Below are 17,565 nucleotides of genomic sequence, written 5' to 3'. Positions count from 1 at the left end.
CCAGCGGTTGCTGCAGGGAGCATAGTCTCCCCTGACTGATGAATCTTGTCAAATCCCTTTTTTCCCTTTTCCTTAATACTCTCTCCTTCCTACCTGCCTCGCTCGTATTCCCCACCAGACCTCTCTCCTCCGGGTCTTGAGGGTTTGGTCGTCATCCTGCCACTGGAACATGTATATATAATGTTGAGACCATATTTATTTTATGGACCCGCCTGTACATACCCTAGTATATTACTCTAAGATACCATACTTAAGAGTATTATATTATTATATTGTTACTAGTTATAAGTCATAGTTTAAGCCCTAGTGTAATTAGCAAGCAAGTATAATTTTATTTTTTAAATGAACCTTAGGTTTCATTAACTCCTTCCTTTTAGACTTGTCTGGTATCTGATAAGCTTGGATGGGAATCCTCTGGTACCTTTTCACCGGCGAACACAGGTCGAACCCAGAAAAGGGATTTTTATGAAGGAAAAATCTATTTCTGGGGGAAGACCTGTGTCGCCCAGTGAACCCATCCCTTCTAATTAATTTCCCACCCTTAACCAATCCAAGCTAAGGTGTCTAATCCAGGAATGCAGATGGCGCGCGGATTGGGTAGTAGTAGCAGGAGCGAGAGGGAGGAGAGGCCTTTGCAATGGCTCTTTCCAGGAGAGGGATTTTGGAAAGGAATCCTCTAACTGGCAGAAGACCTGTGAATAGTGGCTTCCACTCGCCTTGTACTTTATACCCGACACCCTTTGGGTGCTCGCGCGAGGGTAGTAACCTCAGCACACCATGCTAGCTTTTTTCTCTGGTATATTTAGAATCTATTTATACTTAGAAAAGTGAGCTACAGGAACTTTTCACTGGGCGACACAGGTCTTCCCCCCGAAATAGATTTTTGCTTCGTCAAAATCCCTTAATGAGCTCATGCAACCCTATTGTAACACCTTCGACGACAGTTCAATTACCTCAACAAGGTGGTGACACCCAAAAACCCTAACAAACCTCCTACTTTGCTGTGCAGTCATATCTTCATCATCATTCATCGGACTGCACAGCTAATTCATCATCATCACTATACATAATCAACATTCATCACCATTGAGTACCTGTAAGATTTACGTAATCTTATTACCAAATATTTTTTAATGTGCACATGTAGTTGTGTTCTTTCTCTCTCTCTCTCTTATGAATTATGTACATACCAATGTTTCCTTGTAAAAGAAAGTGAGAAGGCTTGAATAGTAACTACTATATGAAAGAAAATGTGCATGACTGAATACCAAGGGGAACGGGATTATAGTTTTCACTCTTAGTTGTAAGCCATATATATTTTTAAGGGTATACACTCGTAGTTATAAGCCATACATATTTTTTAGGGCAATGTTGTAAGATGACTTTGAAATGAAATTAAAGTGTTTTAGGATAATTGTTTAAGGTATATTTGAAGTGGGTTGATAGTTTTATGTTTTAACTATTAAAAGAGGCAGTTATAAGCATTTTTAGAGTGGGTCTTTGGTGTCTGAACTACAATTATAAGCATTTTTAGAGGGGATGTCAAGTATTCGTATAATTTAGCTATTTTCGGATGGAATGTTCTAATTTAAAACTGCTAAATGCCTAACCTCCACAGACACACATATGACATCCCACACCTTTGCTCAGCCTAGGTACGATTTGCAAAAATATTTTAATTTCCTTTAACTTGTTGTTATTGGGGAGAACATCCATTAAAGAACAGGAGCTTTTCCTGTCCAATAAAGGAGTGCATAAGTTCATTTAATTAATCTACTCAAAGGTAACAGTTTTCCAGTAAAGGAAAGTATCTTGGAATAAGTAAAACATACATAAGAATTTTCAGTACCACAATCTTTTAATTCTAACCAAAAAAATAAATAAATAAATAAATAAAAAATAAAGGGGAGATATATGGATTTTTTTTATGACAACTGACTAACTTTTTTCAAAGAATAACCTTCCTAATATTATTAATCAATTCCATTGACTACTATTAACCCTTAAACGCCGACTGGACGTATTTTACGTCGAGATAAATTGTCTCTCGGGTGCCGACTGGACATATTTTACGTCGACATACAAAAGTTTTTTTTAAAATTCGCGGAAAAATACTTATAGGCCTACCAGCCTAAAACTTTTGAATCACGCGCCTTGGGGGATGCTGGGAGTTCACGGATCAAGGCCTTGTTTTGTTTTGAAGCGTGACCCAGGTGCGCATGCGCGATATCCCTTCTTCTCGCTCCAGCCAGCATCAGTAGCGCACCATCCGAGAGCGATCTTTCGTGAAAAGCGTGTTTTTCTGGACTTGTGCGAGACTTTGAGCATTTGTGTTGCTACAGGACATTCATAGATATGTCTCAACGACGTGTGAACCGCGAAAGGCGCGTTTTACCCGTCGGAAGGGATCGTGTAAGGTGAGTTTTGGACCTGGATGCTGGCGAGGGGCCAAGCACCCAGCATGACCCCGCGCTTCAAGGCCGTTCTGTGCGGCCACGTGTGGCTGAAAGTGTTTTAGGAACACAGCGTATGCCTTTGGTTACCCCTAGGAAGCATGTGGGCGTCCTTAGGGGCATTCGTAAGCATTTGGGAGGCCTCTAACCAAGGGACATAGATGAATATCTATCGGAGCTTGATCGGGAACATGTCGCAAGTCCTCATTTTGATGGCGGATGGTCATCGAGTGATGAGGACATCAGTCCCGATGAAAGTGAGGATGAATATATGCCCCAATGTCCGTTCGAGGCTCACATCCCGAAAGTGAGCTCGAATTCAGTGGGTTCAGTGCTTACGAGGGGGAATCTGAGGAGGGGGGAGGGTGGGGATACGGGGTCAAGTTTTATCGCAGAGGACGATACAGAAAGTGAGGGCCTAAGTGAGGGTGATGGGCCAACGGGGGTGGGTAGTGTGCAATATCGTGCCCGCACCCGTGCGCGCGCACGGGCACGTAGAAGGTCGGCTCGTCGCGCCAGCCAAGGTGAAGGTCGGTCGTCGGAGAGTGACGAGGGGTGGACGGAGGACCCCACCCCTCCTAATTTGCACCCCTTCACGGCAACCCCTGGGATCACCGTACAAGTACCCCTGACTGTTTTGGGGTTCATCCAGCTTTTCCTGACGCGGGAATTGCTGGAATACCTGGTACACGAGACAGTGGACTACGCTCGGTACTGCCGGTATGAGCTGAGGACGACCTTGTCGTATTACTGGCGGGGTTCCAACCTCATTGACATGGCGCATTTTGGGGCTCCACATTTATTTTGGTATGACACCTGCTGTCGACGTCAGGCAATATTGGAGGAGAAATTATTTTTTTATGTATGCCGAATGTGCCTGGCGTTATGTCCGTGATAATTTCCTGGCGTTGGACAGGTACTTCAACGCCTTCAACCGAAGGGCCATACCCCGGAATAACAGTGATCGCCTCATTTTAGTGCGCACAGTGTTGGATTATATCCGTGAGCGGTGTAGTAATCTCGTGATTCCTGGAAAGAACCTGTCTTTGGATGAGGGGATGATGCCTTACAAAGGACGTCTTAGTATAAAAGTGTATAACCCCAAGAAGCCAAAGAAATATGGTGTGAAATTCTTTCTTATTAACGAGGCCAACACTGGATACGTTGTGGACTTTTCAGTGTATACCGCTGCGTGACACTGTATTCAATCTTGTGGGACGTTTCCGTAACCAGGGATATCACCTGTTTATGGATAATTATTATAACTCGGTATCCCTGGCCCAGGAACTGTATGAAGCAGGTGTTCACGTCAGTGGTACCCTTCGGTTGGTGCGTGGGGCCCCAAATGTCCTCAAGAGGTTCGCTAGTCATCCGCAACACCTGGCAAGAGGAGAGACAGAGTGGCGGCGGAAGGGCGCTGTCTTCGTCATCTGTTGGAAGGGTGTCCGACTCGTCCCATGATTACGACGAGTCATGAACCCATCCAAGAAGAGATCGTACAGCGGAAGAAGACACGTCGACAGGGCCGAGTTGTGTTTGAGGAGTTTTCGTACCGAGCGGCCTACCGTCATTGGGCACTACAACAGGCACATGGGAGGAGTTGATCTCTTTGATCAGCTCATCCAGTACTATCCCTTCGCCAGGAGAACCAGAAGGTGGACACAGAAGCTCCTCAAATACATCCTTCAGTTGGCCCTCCAAAATGCCTACATACTGTACTGTGGGTACCGCGGTGACAATCTTTCCGAGGTTGACCCCCACATACAGTTCCTAGAGGTAGCCGGGAATGCCCTCATCAACTTCGATCCCGATGAGTGGCCTTCCATAACTGACCCCTGCCCCGAGCTGCAGATCTGCCCCTAGAGGAAAGGGCAGATAGGAGGGCCAACTTCCCTCGACCTGCCGCCGCCCCTGCTGCCGCCGCCGCCCCCTGCTGCCGCCGCCCCTGCTGACGACGCCCCTGCTGCCGCCGCCCCATGCTGATGACGCCCCTGCTGCCGCCGCCCCTGCTGACGACGCCCCTGCTGACGACGCCCCTGCTGCCGCCGCCCCTGCTGCCGCCGCCCCTGCTGACGACGCCCTCTTGCTGCCGGCCCCGCCATCACCGCTTCTCGTCGGTAGTGGACCCTGAGTGTCGGCTGCAGCCAGGGGATCACATACTGGAGGCCTTACAAGGGCGAAGGCAGAAACGGTGTCGGGTGTGCCATATGAATGGCAGAAGGAGAGACACCCGGTTCTTCTGTCGTATCTGCAAAGTTGCTCTTTGCAGGATAGGGGAGTGTGACCGAAAGTACCACACTAAGGTCATGTATTGGAGCGGGCCCCTAAACCGACAGCGGAGGGCGCACGGGGCCGCCGGGTCCATCAGCAGTAAGGGCGCGCGTCTCCCTCCTCCACCTGTACCTCGTCATGTCGAGTGGAAAAAAATGCAAGACTCTTCAATGGAGGAGGGAGAAAACAAGAATAGAATGAAGAGTCAGGATTACGAGTGAGTATTCTGCATTTATTTTATATTTATTTTTATATTTATTACAATTTTTTATATATCTGAATCTGTGCATGATAAAATAATAATAAGACATTTCATTGTATGCGAAAAGAGAAGTGTCACCTGCATTCCTTTTATTTATGTATTGGTACCAGAATCGAAGAATGTAATATATATATTTTAGTATAAAAAAAACAAAAAATTATATATACCTATATATATATCTATATATTATCTATATATATATATAGATATATATATATATATATATATATATATATTATAAATATTGTTTTTTTTTTTGGGTAAGCAAATTACTTACAGTCTAGTAATATTCAATCATTTACCTTCACTTTAAAACAAATTGCAAGTCTCTAGAACAATATCTCGATTTATGGTGAATATTTGAAAAAAATATTTTTATTCCCTCCGCGCGCCGATTCTCGGCAGCGAATCTCCGAAATGCGTAGGTCACATTCTCCTAATATTTGTGCCTTTTCATATTACGCTTATTTTATAGTTTTATATATGGAAATGTGTGCAAAAACATGCACAATATAAAAAATATTAGAAGGTTGTAGCATTTCTCATTTTTTAAATATTTGCATATAAAGTACGTCAAATAGGAAAAAAAACTACGATCGGTCAACTTTGACTCAACCGAAAAGGTCAAAAAACGCATTTGTAACATAAAAATCTTACAGTCTAGTAATATTCAATCATTTATCTTCACTTTAAAACATATTGCAAGTCTCTAGAACAATATCTCGATTTATGGTGAACATTTGAAAAAATATTGTTATTCCGTCCGCTCGCGCCGCCTTCTCTGCCGAAAATCTCCGAAACGCGTAGGTCACATTCTCCTAATACGTATTTGTGCCTTTTCATATTACGCTTTTTTTAGAGGTTTATATATGGAAATGTGCGCAAAAACATGGACAATATAACAAAAAATATTGGAAGGTTGTAGCATTTCTCATTTTTGAAATATTTGCATATAAAGTACGATAAATAGGAAAAAATCTACGATCGGTCAACTTTGACTCAACCGAAAAGGTCAAAAAACGCATTTGTAACATAAAAATCTTACAGTCTAGTAATATTCAATCATTTATCTTCACTTTAAAACATATTGCAAGTCTCTAGAACAATATCTCGATTTATGGTGAATATTTGAAAAAAATATTTTTATTCCGTCCGCGCGCCGATTCTCGGCCGAAAATCTCCGAAACGCGTAGGTCACATTCTCCTATTATTTGTGCTTTTTCATATTACGCTTTTTTTAGATTTTTATATATGAAAATGTGCACATAAACATGCACAATATAACAAAAATTATTGGAAGGTTGTAGCATTTCTCATTTTTTTTATATTTGCATATAAGAAAAAATTTTAAACAAATATTCGACATTCAGTCAACTTTAACTCGTTCGAAATGGTCGAAAACTGCATTTGTAAGCTAAAACTCTTACAGTATAGTAATATTCCATCATTTTCCTTTATTTTGAAACAAATTGCAAGTCTCTATAACAATATTTCGATTTATGGTGAATTTTTTAAAAAATTATTTTTTTACGTCCGCGCGCTACGAATTCATGCATCATTTTGTGATAATATTTTCTCTGTGTTGCTTTTATCGTTTTACAATGTCTTATATACCAAAATGATTGCAATTTAGTGCACATTACAACGAAAAAAAAGTAACTTGTTACCTCTAACTGTTTGGCGCACAGCGCGATTTGAATACAATTATATATGAAATTTCGTTTTTGCGCTATCATATATCGCATTATTTATATATGATAATGATAATATTTTTCATTTCTGATGGTTGTATACTAAACTTCAAGCAATGACAAAAAAAGGAGCCAAAAATGAACTCTTAATCTTGAAAACTAAGCGCGCTGTGATTTTTTGAAAAAAATATTTTTTCCGCTTCCGCGCTCACTCTCAAACCCCTCTGGCACACGGGAGTCATTTTTTTATTTACCGCTATGGCGTTTAAGGGTTAATCAATGGTAATACAATACTGCATTAGGCATTCAAGTAATATGTATGCAGAAAAGTTCTTATAATATTTTATATTCTATTATTAAAATTCAACTGAAGAGAAACTTACCAGTTTTGCTGTAACATCCTTTCTCAGTGGTTTAATGTTAGTACGAGCTAGAATTTTTCCTCCAACTGCAGCTTGGATACCAATCTAAAATCATTAGTAGAAATTATTAAATTGGTTATCCAAAGATACAAAAAATTTAAGGTGGCAAGATTAACTTAACTTCAAATTAGAAAGATTTTTAATGAAAGCAAGATGTTTTCATGATGGTAGCATCATAAACTATATTTGTTTTATGACAAACCCATTAGTTTAACATGGCTTATTAAATCAATAAGGTTTTCACCGAACCACAGAAGTACAGGTTGCCAATTATGTTCCCTTTACATTAGGAGAGGAAGCAATTCTGGTGATATTCTTTTCCTCATTTCCATCTCTGCCTCAGTGACTATCTTGTCATGATGCCTCATAACCTTGGCTGGGTCATGTCCATACACATTTTTATTTACACCATAGCATATTTTAGACTTAGAGGAACCCTCTTCACAAGAACTTCAAATCACACACCATATGGCATGAAAGTATCTGCTTGTGTGCATGTGTGATATTTACATTTCTTCTTCTGTTAGCAGCAATACTTGAAAATGATATTCCTAGTCTAACATACCAGCTTAATTTACTGTTTAGCCTCTGCAAATGTAATGCATTCAGTTACCCTTAACATCTGTATTTCTTTTTCCAAGATGTACGCATCACAATTCTGTGAAGGGGATGTATGATTATCTCCACAAAGTATATACAATTTGGTTTTTTATAACATACACCATGCTCTGCTTCACTACACCTAACACGCATAGTAGGCTTCCTTGTATCTTCATTCCACAATAGCCTAGGATAAGACATTATTCTTGACAATAAAAACATCTCTAGGCTTAAACTTAAAATGTAACCATGCTGCTTTTATTACATTAGGTAATAGGGTGGAAATAACTTTAATATTTCAATTTGAAAGTGGAACTAAGGCACCATTAATCTTATTCTTTCAATTCTAATCACACCTCAATCTGTTATTTCTTCTGCGGGTTTCTCTCCTGAATACGTCATCAGTTGGGGTAAAAATATCATCCCTTACCAGTGATTCCAAAATGCATGTATGGAGCAGTCAACTTCAACTCCTTTGAGAAGTGATAATACAACGCTTTCAATTATTTACTCTCTTCTAGTGAGGCAGATTCTAAAGTCAGTTTTCCCGAACCTTGAGATGATATCTTAGGTTCTCGACCACAAAAACTTCACGTCTTGGTATACACTGACAATGTCACAATCAGGATCTTCTACTTTAAAGGTCAAATACTTGACATAAGAAAATGTTGCAAATATCCTATTGGAGAAAAAACTGACTCCACTAATGCTGGAGCTGGTGCCACTGATGCCAGACCAAACAGAGGAAGGAGACAGCAGGCACAGATCTACACTTCTCTCTGAAATGCCCAAACTTAACAAGACCTGTGGGAGGGTAGCACAGAACAAAAAAAATCCTGTGAAACTTACTCCAAGTGAACACTTAATGAGATCCACGGGAGGGTAGCACAGAAAAAAAATATCCTGCAAAACTTACACAAAGTGAACACAAAAAATTACTCAAGCATGTCATATCTAATGACCTGAATTAATAGGAAGCTTAGTTGGGGTAAGAGATCAGAGAAGCAGCAGAGGACCTACACAGCTACTAATAAGGGAAAGCAAACAAAATTTGCATCCCATTAACACGTTTTATGATCTATCCTTGTCATTATTTGTTTCTACAAACTAGCAAGCTCTCTTTACTCACGATCAATTTTTGCATGATTTTGTTAGAATACAATTCACATCAGTTATTCCAATTATAATCCTTCTCTCAGCAGTAGTACATGTATCACTTGAGGGTCAATAGAGCTGGAATAAAGCCTATTACAGCAACTCATACCTTACAGGTTCTTACCAATCCAACATTCAAAATAAAATAAAAGAAAATACAAAAACAAACCAACTTTGCCAACAGAAAAGAGTATGTACATTTAACAATCTATCTCCCATCGAAACTGGCAGCAAAAGTAGACTGACCAGCTATAAATGTTTGTACCTATCTGTGCCCTGGTGAGGGGTGTGGAAGTAGTTAGATAGAGGATAGATATTCATTGAAAAGCAAGTGTTGTGTTTTCTTTTGCAATGTCGAACTCCCGCTGACGCAAAAGTAAAAGCTATATAGTATAATGAAGGATTAAGGCTCATTTAAAAAAAAATTGCTTTCAAATGGTCTCCAATTCCTTATGGTAAGTACCAGGAGTTTAAATATTGTAAATTTCTGAATGTACAAAAGCAGATGTCTGAAGTACTACCACTCCATACATAGGACTTTACTTCAATGGCTAGATTGTCAGCTACCGCATTCCTCCTGCCTGGAATGCAGCTTACCATGAGTTCCACAGAGGTGTCAACCGCATACTGGTGCATCTCGACTGTTAAACGAGTGGAGCTGGCAGCAGAAAAGTTTTCCTCTTCAATGAACAATTCTAGGGACATGAATAAAAGACCTCTAGAATCAGTTACCGCGAAGGGGTCTAACAAGGTCTTCCAAATAGATAGAAAAGACAATAGGATATCCCACGGGGATGTCCTAAAACAAAAAACTTGGTACAGATATGCTCAAAATCTCCTACTGTAAACTTTTGTATGACAAAGTAATTGCACTGTAGACTTGGGAGAAGTCCTTGAGCTGCCCAGGAAATGTGCACCTTCAACAGTAGAGACTTCCTATGAGGTGATCACTTATGATGACATACAATCAATATGCTACTCAACACAGGAGTCTCCCTATAATTATAGGTCACACCCCCCCACCCCCCTACCCCCTGCCCCCTGTAGGCTAGGGAACCACCATGGCAGTGTTCCTGAGCAACAAACAGAGCTAAAATGGATCCTACCTACTTCAAGGATAAGTCCACCAGAATATGAGTTACAGTACTGATCTGGTTACTCGTATGAAGGAAGATTAAGCTAGGAATTGAACCTAACCCAACCCAAAGCCTACTTCTTGAAGAAAGGTAAAATCTTGCTGAATCAAGAAGCAGAGCATCTGAGAATTTGAAGATTGTGCCCAAAAAATATATAATCTCAGGCTAGGATGAGAACTCCAACACTAAGGCTAGCAGAATATGGAGAAATATGTTTGCCCAACCTAGGCTAGGCCTAGGACCCAACCCCCTAGGTTAGGATAAATAGGCAAGGGAAGGTTCAACTAGCACACAAATGGAATGTTATGCTAAGCTAGCCTAAGAACTTATCCACTTAGGTTTGCTACACAAGAATTCGACCATTTAGGCTAAGCTAAGATGGAAAGGAAGGTTCGAACTAACAAGACTAGCTATGCTAGGCCATGAACCTAACCCCTTGCAAGGTTAAGAACTCAATTACTTAGACTAGGAAGATGATTACAGCAGATTCAAACTAGCCAGGCTAGGATAAGAACTCAATGACCTAGGCTAGGCAAGAAAATAACAAAGCAGGCTAGTCTAGTTAGGGTAGGCCAGGCTAAGAACTCAACTACTTGCCAAGCTAAGAACTAGTTAGGTTAGGCTAAGAACTCAGCCACTTACGCTAGGCGAAGGTAACTTTGAACTAGTTAGGCTAAGCTAAGGTTAAAGTAGCTTTGAACTACCTAGGCTAGGCTAAGTACTCAGCATATGCTAAGCTAAGAGCTCAACAACTCTGGCTAGGTTAAGGTAGCTTTGAACATATTAGACTAGGCTAAGAACTCAACCACTTAGGCTAGGTTAAAGTAGCTTGAACTAGTTAGGCTAGGCTAAGAAACCAACCACTTAGGCTAGGTTAGGGTAGCTTTGAACTAGTTAGGCTAAGCTAAGACCTCAACTGCTTAGGCTAGGTTACAGTAGCTTTGGACTAGCTAAGCCAGGTTAAACAGAACTACTTGCCAGGTAAGAATTGAATTACGTAGGCTAGGCTAAAACAGAAAGGCCAGCATTTCCTTACCTTCCCTCTCCCTGAAGCCTTCTTTGCCTAGACTCAAGTATCTAACCAGAAAGTGGGCCTGAATCCCAAAGAAGGCTGGATGGCTTGATTGAATGAATCTGTTGACTAGCATCTGCATAGACGTTCCGAATTACCTCTTGGTAGGTCGTCATCGCTTCCACCAGAAGAACTACACTCCCGAATATAATACAACTTGAAAAGGAAGACACTGGAACGTGGCCGTGCGACGAACCATGTTCTTGGACGTTGGTATATAGACGTGGACATTGGTATATAGACGTGGACATTGGTATACGGACGTGGACATTGGTATACAGACGTAGGATGAAATGACAAATCAAACACCTGGATGTGTGATGAATCAAGTACATGGACAAGCAATGGGTCAAGTACATGGTCGAGCGATGAACCGCGTACACAGACCAGTGATGACACGTATACAGTTGTGTGATGTAAAATGATACATGTGAGAACATCAGGGAGAAGATCACTCCTGCCAGAGGTATCCCAACCTGACAGGAAGATGAAAGCGTGAGTAGGACCTTTATCATGTACATGGGCGTATGACGATCACATACACGGGCGTGTGACAATCACATACACGGGAGTGTGACGATCACACACATGGGCGTGTGACGACCACATATACAGGCATGTGACGATCACGTATGTGGGTTTGTGATGAGCACAAACACGGGCATGACGAATCACGAATATGGGTATCCGTGATATGAGGAATGATCCAAAAGAGAACATCAGGGAGAAGATCACTCTTGCCTAGCAGTCTCAAACTCAGACTCTGGAACACAAATGGCAGGAGTAGGATTTCCATCATGTACACGGCCAAGCGAGGACCACGTACATGGGCGAGCAAAGATCCACAGCCGTGTTTACCTTCTCCCCTAAATCAGAGACGACTCATCATGCGAAAAACTCGTACAGGCTGAGGAGATGAAGAACCAGCCTGAGAACTCTGATGCAAGTGAAGATCAACATGGACTGGAACACGATCACGTACTTGAGGGGTCCATGCTGGGAAGATGTAGAAACACCTTTCTCACTCTTAGAAGACACCCCATGGACTTGAATACATTCATGTACTTGGAGGGGAGAGTCACGTCCGTACTGGGAAGATGGAGAAACACCTCTCTCACTCTCAGAAGATGCCACAAGTCTCGAATTCCCCAACGGGAGAGGAGGGGGAAGAGGAGGAAAAGGCAATGGACGTCTTGCCCTACGACATCCCCTTTTAGAAACTCTGGGACATCTCCTACCAAACACAGAGTCCATCCAATCAACCAACTTTTGGAAGAACACTTCTGATGAGATGACCACGATGGCGTCATGGACGATGATGGAAGTTACGTCATGGCAACAAGAGGAAGAGAGATATCACCAAAGTGGTTGTCACAGGCAGAGATGTATTGAGAATGACGTAACGACATTCAGACTGGTAACCCAGGTCAAGGGTCTCGGTGACAGCGAAGAAGGTGAAAAAAGCCTTCTGCCACCTCCTACAGCAACCAGAGGGCCTCCCCAGAACATGCATACGTGACGGATAGCAAAGAATTTCCAAGAAAATCCATCATCGAAGAAATCAGAGAGATCGCCCCTCAATCAAACACAGCAATGACAAACTATGCAGTCAGCAGAAGCCATGTTGTCACAGGCTCATTTGTGACGTCACACAGCAGGTTACTATTACAGAGAGAGAGAGAGAGAACATTGTGTGTGGTGCAGAAAAATGTTGAAACAAAACAGTAGTACAATTATATCAAAAGACAAAATGGCACTAAGTCGAACATCATAGTAGACGATATTCAAAGCTGTCTGTAAGGTTGGTATCCTCGCGTGACGACACCGTATTATCGGCAGGCAAGGGGCCCCGATGACAGCAGTGTACACACCTCCAACAGTACTGACTGCTTCCAAAGTCTCATTTTCTTCACAGCACAAACACACAAATAAAAAATGAGTGAAGTGGCATCTCTGTCAGAGGGAAGCAAAGCAGAGGGGCTCCCCCAAGTTCTGAGCGAACGCTGCTGCTGCCAGACTTCCAGACAAGAAGCAGGACTGACAACTGAAGAGCCTGCGAAGAAATATAACATGCTCTGTCCCTCAGGAAAGAAGATTTCTATCCTGAACGAGGGAAACAGAATCATATTATGTGAAGATGGAGGGAAAAACGGGAGTGAGCCATACAACCCACACCTCAAGAGATGAGACGATAATCATGACTGGCCCTGCAAGCAGATAGGAAGATCGCAATCATACGTCACTGAAATTCATGTTGAAGAAGAGTGGGAATGTACTTCTATGCTAGACAGCCAAAAACTTGCATAAAACTTTGTATACAACACACACCCCTGCGTCTTGAACATCCTGAAACACGAATTCTGAAAGACTAAAACTACTAAGTTCCCAGACACTGTGTAAGAAGATAAAAATAAAGATACATAAAACATTAATGTCAATACAAATGCTTTCAAATTATCTTCAATATAACAAAAGCAAAATACAGTGGTCCCCCTGTATTCGCGGGGGAGGTGTACCAGACCCCCCGCAAATAATTAGAACCTCTAATAAAATGCTGAAAACAGCCTATTTTGTTAGTTAAAACTCAAGAAAAACCAACAAAAAATTTTAATACTTGGTTTTTTAATATTTATATCACAAAAAGTGCATTTTATGATGAAATTGATAAAAAAAACAAGAATTTTAGGATATTTCTCATATAAAAATACCGCGAATAAGCGAATTTTTTGTGAATAATGGGAGAAATGTTCCTGGGAGAAATCCGCGCATGTGCGAGTCCGTGAAGATCTGGAGAACACGAATATGGGGGGTCCACTGTATACTAAAGAACAAAATGTAGGGCCCTCTCTCCCTGAAGGGGCAATATCCCCTTGGGAGACTGACCAGTAACTCATAACACAAGTGATGACAAAGCAGAAGAAAAAGGCACATTTACTGCAATTTGCATCTGTTCAAAAGCAGGTCAAAGCAGTAAACAAGGAAGGCCGTCTAAAAACGTTGACGTCCCTGGAACTTCTGGGCTGAATAAATATGAAACAATGTACAGGCTTCGATGAAAAAAACCGGCTTTGGGGAGGGAGAGCAAAGCGACACACTACTCTTCAAGGCAGTTGAAGAAAGACTGGTGCCTCACAAGGTTCCAAGCCTGGTCAGTGAGCAACATCCACCTTGTATACACATGAGTTGCCAGATGACACAAATTCCTTACTTTACAATCTTTGATTGTTTTTAACTGGTTTCCAGCTGGCGCTAGAAGATTAAGACCAAAGGTTTGTTCTGCATATGAACAAACCAAAATTAACAGGCAATTAAGATGGCAACTTGTATTTACAGCAGAAATTAGTACATGAGCAAACTTCCTACTATAGTATAAAAAAAATGTTACTGCAGTCAAATTGGGCACTATAATTATGCCTTGTTCCATTTTTCTTTTTCCTTCATACTTAATATACTACTCACATGAAAAAGCTGTCTTGGTATCTTTTCCTGAAGTTTCTCACAAATGTGTCTCCCAATAGACTCTGCCTTTGATTTGTGGACAATAAAGGATAGTTCCTCAACTACTTTGCTGTTCAACAGGAAATCAAGCTGAAGGAGAAAAAGGAAGAATTATTTTGAAGGATGTAATAAGCTGATATTAAATTAATTCAGCCCTTTTTCTGGTACCAAACAGAGTAACAATATGCAATATTAAATATGAAAAATGTATCAGGATATTCTTCATTACAAAAACGAAGTTTTTTTCATGAATCACCAGTCACAATCATAAGGTACTAGTTACAGTAATTGTGACTTAGTGATAATACTTACTTTAACTAAATTAGAGGGTTGAAATCCAATATCCTCATAATCAAATGTAGCATAACCAGATGATATGGATTTTAATTTGTCATAAAAGTCAATAACTATTTCATTCAAAGGAAGCTGGTATTGCATAATTATTCGAATTTCATCAATATTTTTAATGCTGTGCTGAACACCACGTTTTTCCTGGCACAGACCAATGATTGCCCCTAAATACCTGTCTAGGGAGAAAAGAAACAGAAATTGGTTCCAAAATTAGAATAATTAATGATTAGCCATAAGATTCAAATAGATACATTTAAAAAATAAGACTAAAAAGTATAAATGATCATGAATACTACAAGATTATGACTTTCCAACAGTTAAACATTATTTCATAAAAAAAGTCTGTACTCTTCCATCTGGCATCAGTTTGTAATATAAGACCTAGATTATTTAGCTACCCTAAATAGTATAAGGTTAAAACCTAAAGTCAGAGTTAATATATAAATACGTAATGAAATGTCAGCTCTCTTTAAAAGTTAATTTTAACCACAGAGGAAATCCATATTACATAAAATCAAAAGTGTGTACCAAAGAGCTTTATCAATCCATAAATAATAAACTTTGCAAATCATGATTACATCAGTTACTGCATGCTTCCTAAGTCCAGAACACCAGAAGATATCACTATAAATTGTGATGTCAGCAAAAACATGTCTGTTTTAGTTTCTATACTTGCCCAGTAAAAATAAACCTGAAATCTTATTGATAATCTTCAGTATTAGTACAGTAGTCCTCTTCTATAGTTGGAAAACATCCTGTTAAAGCCAGTCATCAAAGGAAAAAACCCAAAGTAAACTTGATTTATTAGCAAAACAGGTACATTTTCCAAGTACTACGTAATTATCTTCCACTCACCCACCCAGTCAATTGGACTATACCAACATTTTTTGGGTAAAAATACAAATGATTACCTTCTACTTTACAAAGAAAACATACAAATGCAATAAACAAATTAAGGAAAACAGTCGACACAGTAACCAACATAAAAACATCCAAAGATTACAACTTCCATGTCTACATGATGTATGAGATATGGAAATCTTATCCCAGTATTCCACTGCCACTTATTCAAGGAAAGAATAAAGATTTTTGTTTATTATAAACTTGTTTACAAACAAAATTGTTTTAAAAGTAAGCTTAATTCCTGCATAGTTCTATATACATTAGGCTAACTAGAACTTACAAATCAGCTCTTGGAACAAAACTGGTATGTAGAGGACTAGCTGTATATGAAAATAATATGCATAATCCCCATAATTGGAGTCCTATTTCCTGTCTTTTTTATATAAGGCAATTCATCATCTTCATTGAAGATCTGAAAGGGCTGGGTTCACCGGGGGACACAGGTCTTCCTCAAGAAATAGATTTTTCCTTCGTCAAAATCCCTTTTCTGGGTTCGACCTGTGTTCACCGGTGAAAAGTTACTAGAGAATGCCTGTCCAAGCCTCATAAGTCTTATTTATAATTGTCAGGAAGGAGTCAATGAAACCGAAGGTTCATTTCAACTTAAATTTACTTAATTAATATTTACACTATATTCATTTAAATTTACTTTTACTCCTTAGACTAAGACTTAAATTAAGACTTAAAATAAGAAAAAACATGATTGCACTACATAAGATATATCAGGCAATACTATATTCACAGGATATGTACAGCGTTGTCTACAAACTAGTTGTGGACAAAATTAATTCTATGAACAATCTTTGGTGGGAGGATGACGCTCAGGCCCACTCAACCCAACGGAGAGAGGTATAGTGGAGAGTACGAGCAAGGCAGGTAGGAAGGAGAGAGTATCGGGGGGGGGAGTAAGGAGAAGAATGATACAATTCATAATTCGGGGGAGACTATGCTCCCTGTCGCAATCGTTGGAAATTTAAGGGCTTCTAAATTCTTTAGATAGTGGCGCTTAAAAACTACTGGAGATTTCCAACCCGTATATCTCTTCAGGTCCTCAAAATTCATATTTTGAAAGTAATTAATAGAGGTAGCCATCGCTCAGATATCATGGACATATGGGACTGAATCCGAGTTGGCTTGTTTGATAAAGTAGAGTATTTGTTGTCTAATACCTTTAAGGGAAATAGTGCAGCCTTTTTCTCTAATGAAAAGAGGACCTGACGCTGCTGTGGAAGTTCTGGCTAAGAAGGATCTAAGTGTAGTGACCGGGCACAATGATGTGTCCTGTGTCAAAGGGATGATTTTCCATGGAACCCATCTATTCTGTGGGTCATCATTCTTAGCCAAGCAACTTCGGATTTCGTGAGAGAGCCGAGAGTTCAGATATTCTAGCGCCTGAGGCCATAGCCACTAGGAATAAGGTTTTCCTTAGTAAGGTTATATATGAGCATGTTTCATTGTTGGTTTCTGAAGCCAGTTTGAGGACATCATTTAGGAACCAAGTGACCATATGAGGGCGGTCTGTAGGTCTCAGGAGGGCACATGCTCTTGGAATGGAGGAAAAGTATGTCTGATAGATCAATATCAAAGCCGATCTGAAAAATTTTCTTCAAGGCTGACTTGATTGTTGTAATAGTACTGGCGGCTAGGCCTTTCTCGAACAGGGTTCTGAAGAATGAAATTGCCAGATTAGTAGTCATCTGTGGGCCTGTGATTCCTTCAGGAATTTGGCCAACTTTCTGACAGCTGAATCA

At 40.4% G+C, this 17,565-nt stretch overlaps 1 protein-coding gene across 1 annotated transcript in view; it reads right to left on the bottom strand.

Annotated features, from left to right (window-relative positions):
• LOC135199648 (translation factor Guf1, mitochondrial-like) overlaps positions 1-17,565 on the bottom strand; it is a 324,533-nt gene that overhangs the window by 34,783 nt on the left and 272,185 nt on the right. The window contains exons 10-12 of the mRNA XM_064227805.1: positions 14,873-15,087; positions 14,522-14,650; positions 7,061-7,144 (exon numbers count right to left, since the gene is read on the bottom strand). Coding sequence (XP_064083875.1) covers positions 7,061-7,144; positions 14,522-14,650; positions 14,873-15,087 — 428 coding nt within the window. The remainder of the gene's footprint in view (positions 1-7,060; positions 7,145-14,521; positions 14,651-14,872; positions 15,088-17,565) is intronic.

The sequence above is a fragment of the Macrobrachium nipponense genome, chromosome 26 (genome assembly GCF_015104395.2).
Source record: "Macrobrachium nipponense isolate FS-2020 chromosome 26, ASM1510439v2, whole genome shotgun sequence".
In the NCBI taxonomy this organism is placed as follows: domain Eukaryota; kingdom Metazoa; phylum Arthropoda; class Malacostraca; order Decapoda; family Palaemonidae; genus Macrobrachium; species Macrobrachium nipponense.
The sequence above is the reverse complement of the archived record's forward strand: the minus strand, read 5'-3'. Positions and strand labels throughout refer to the sequence as shown.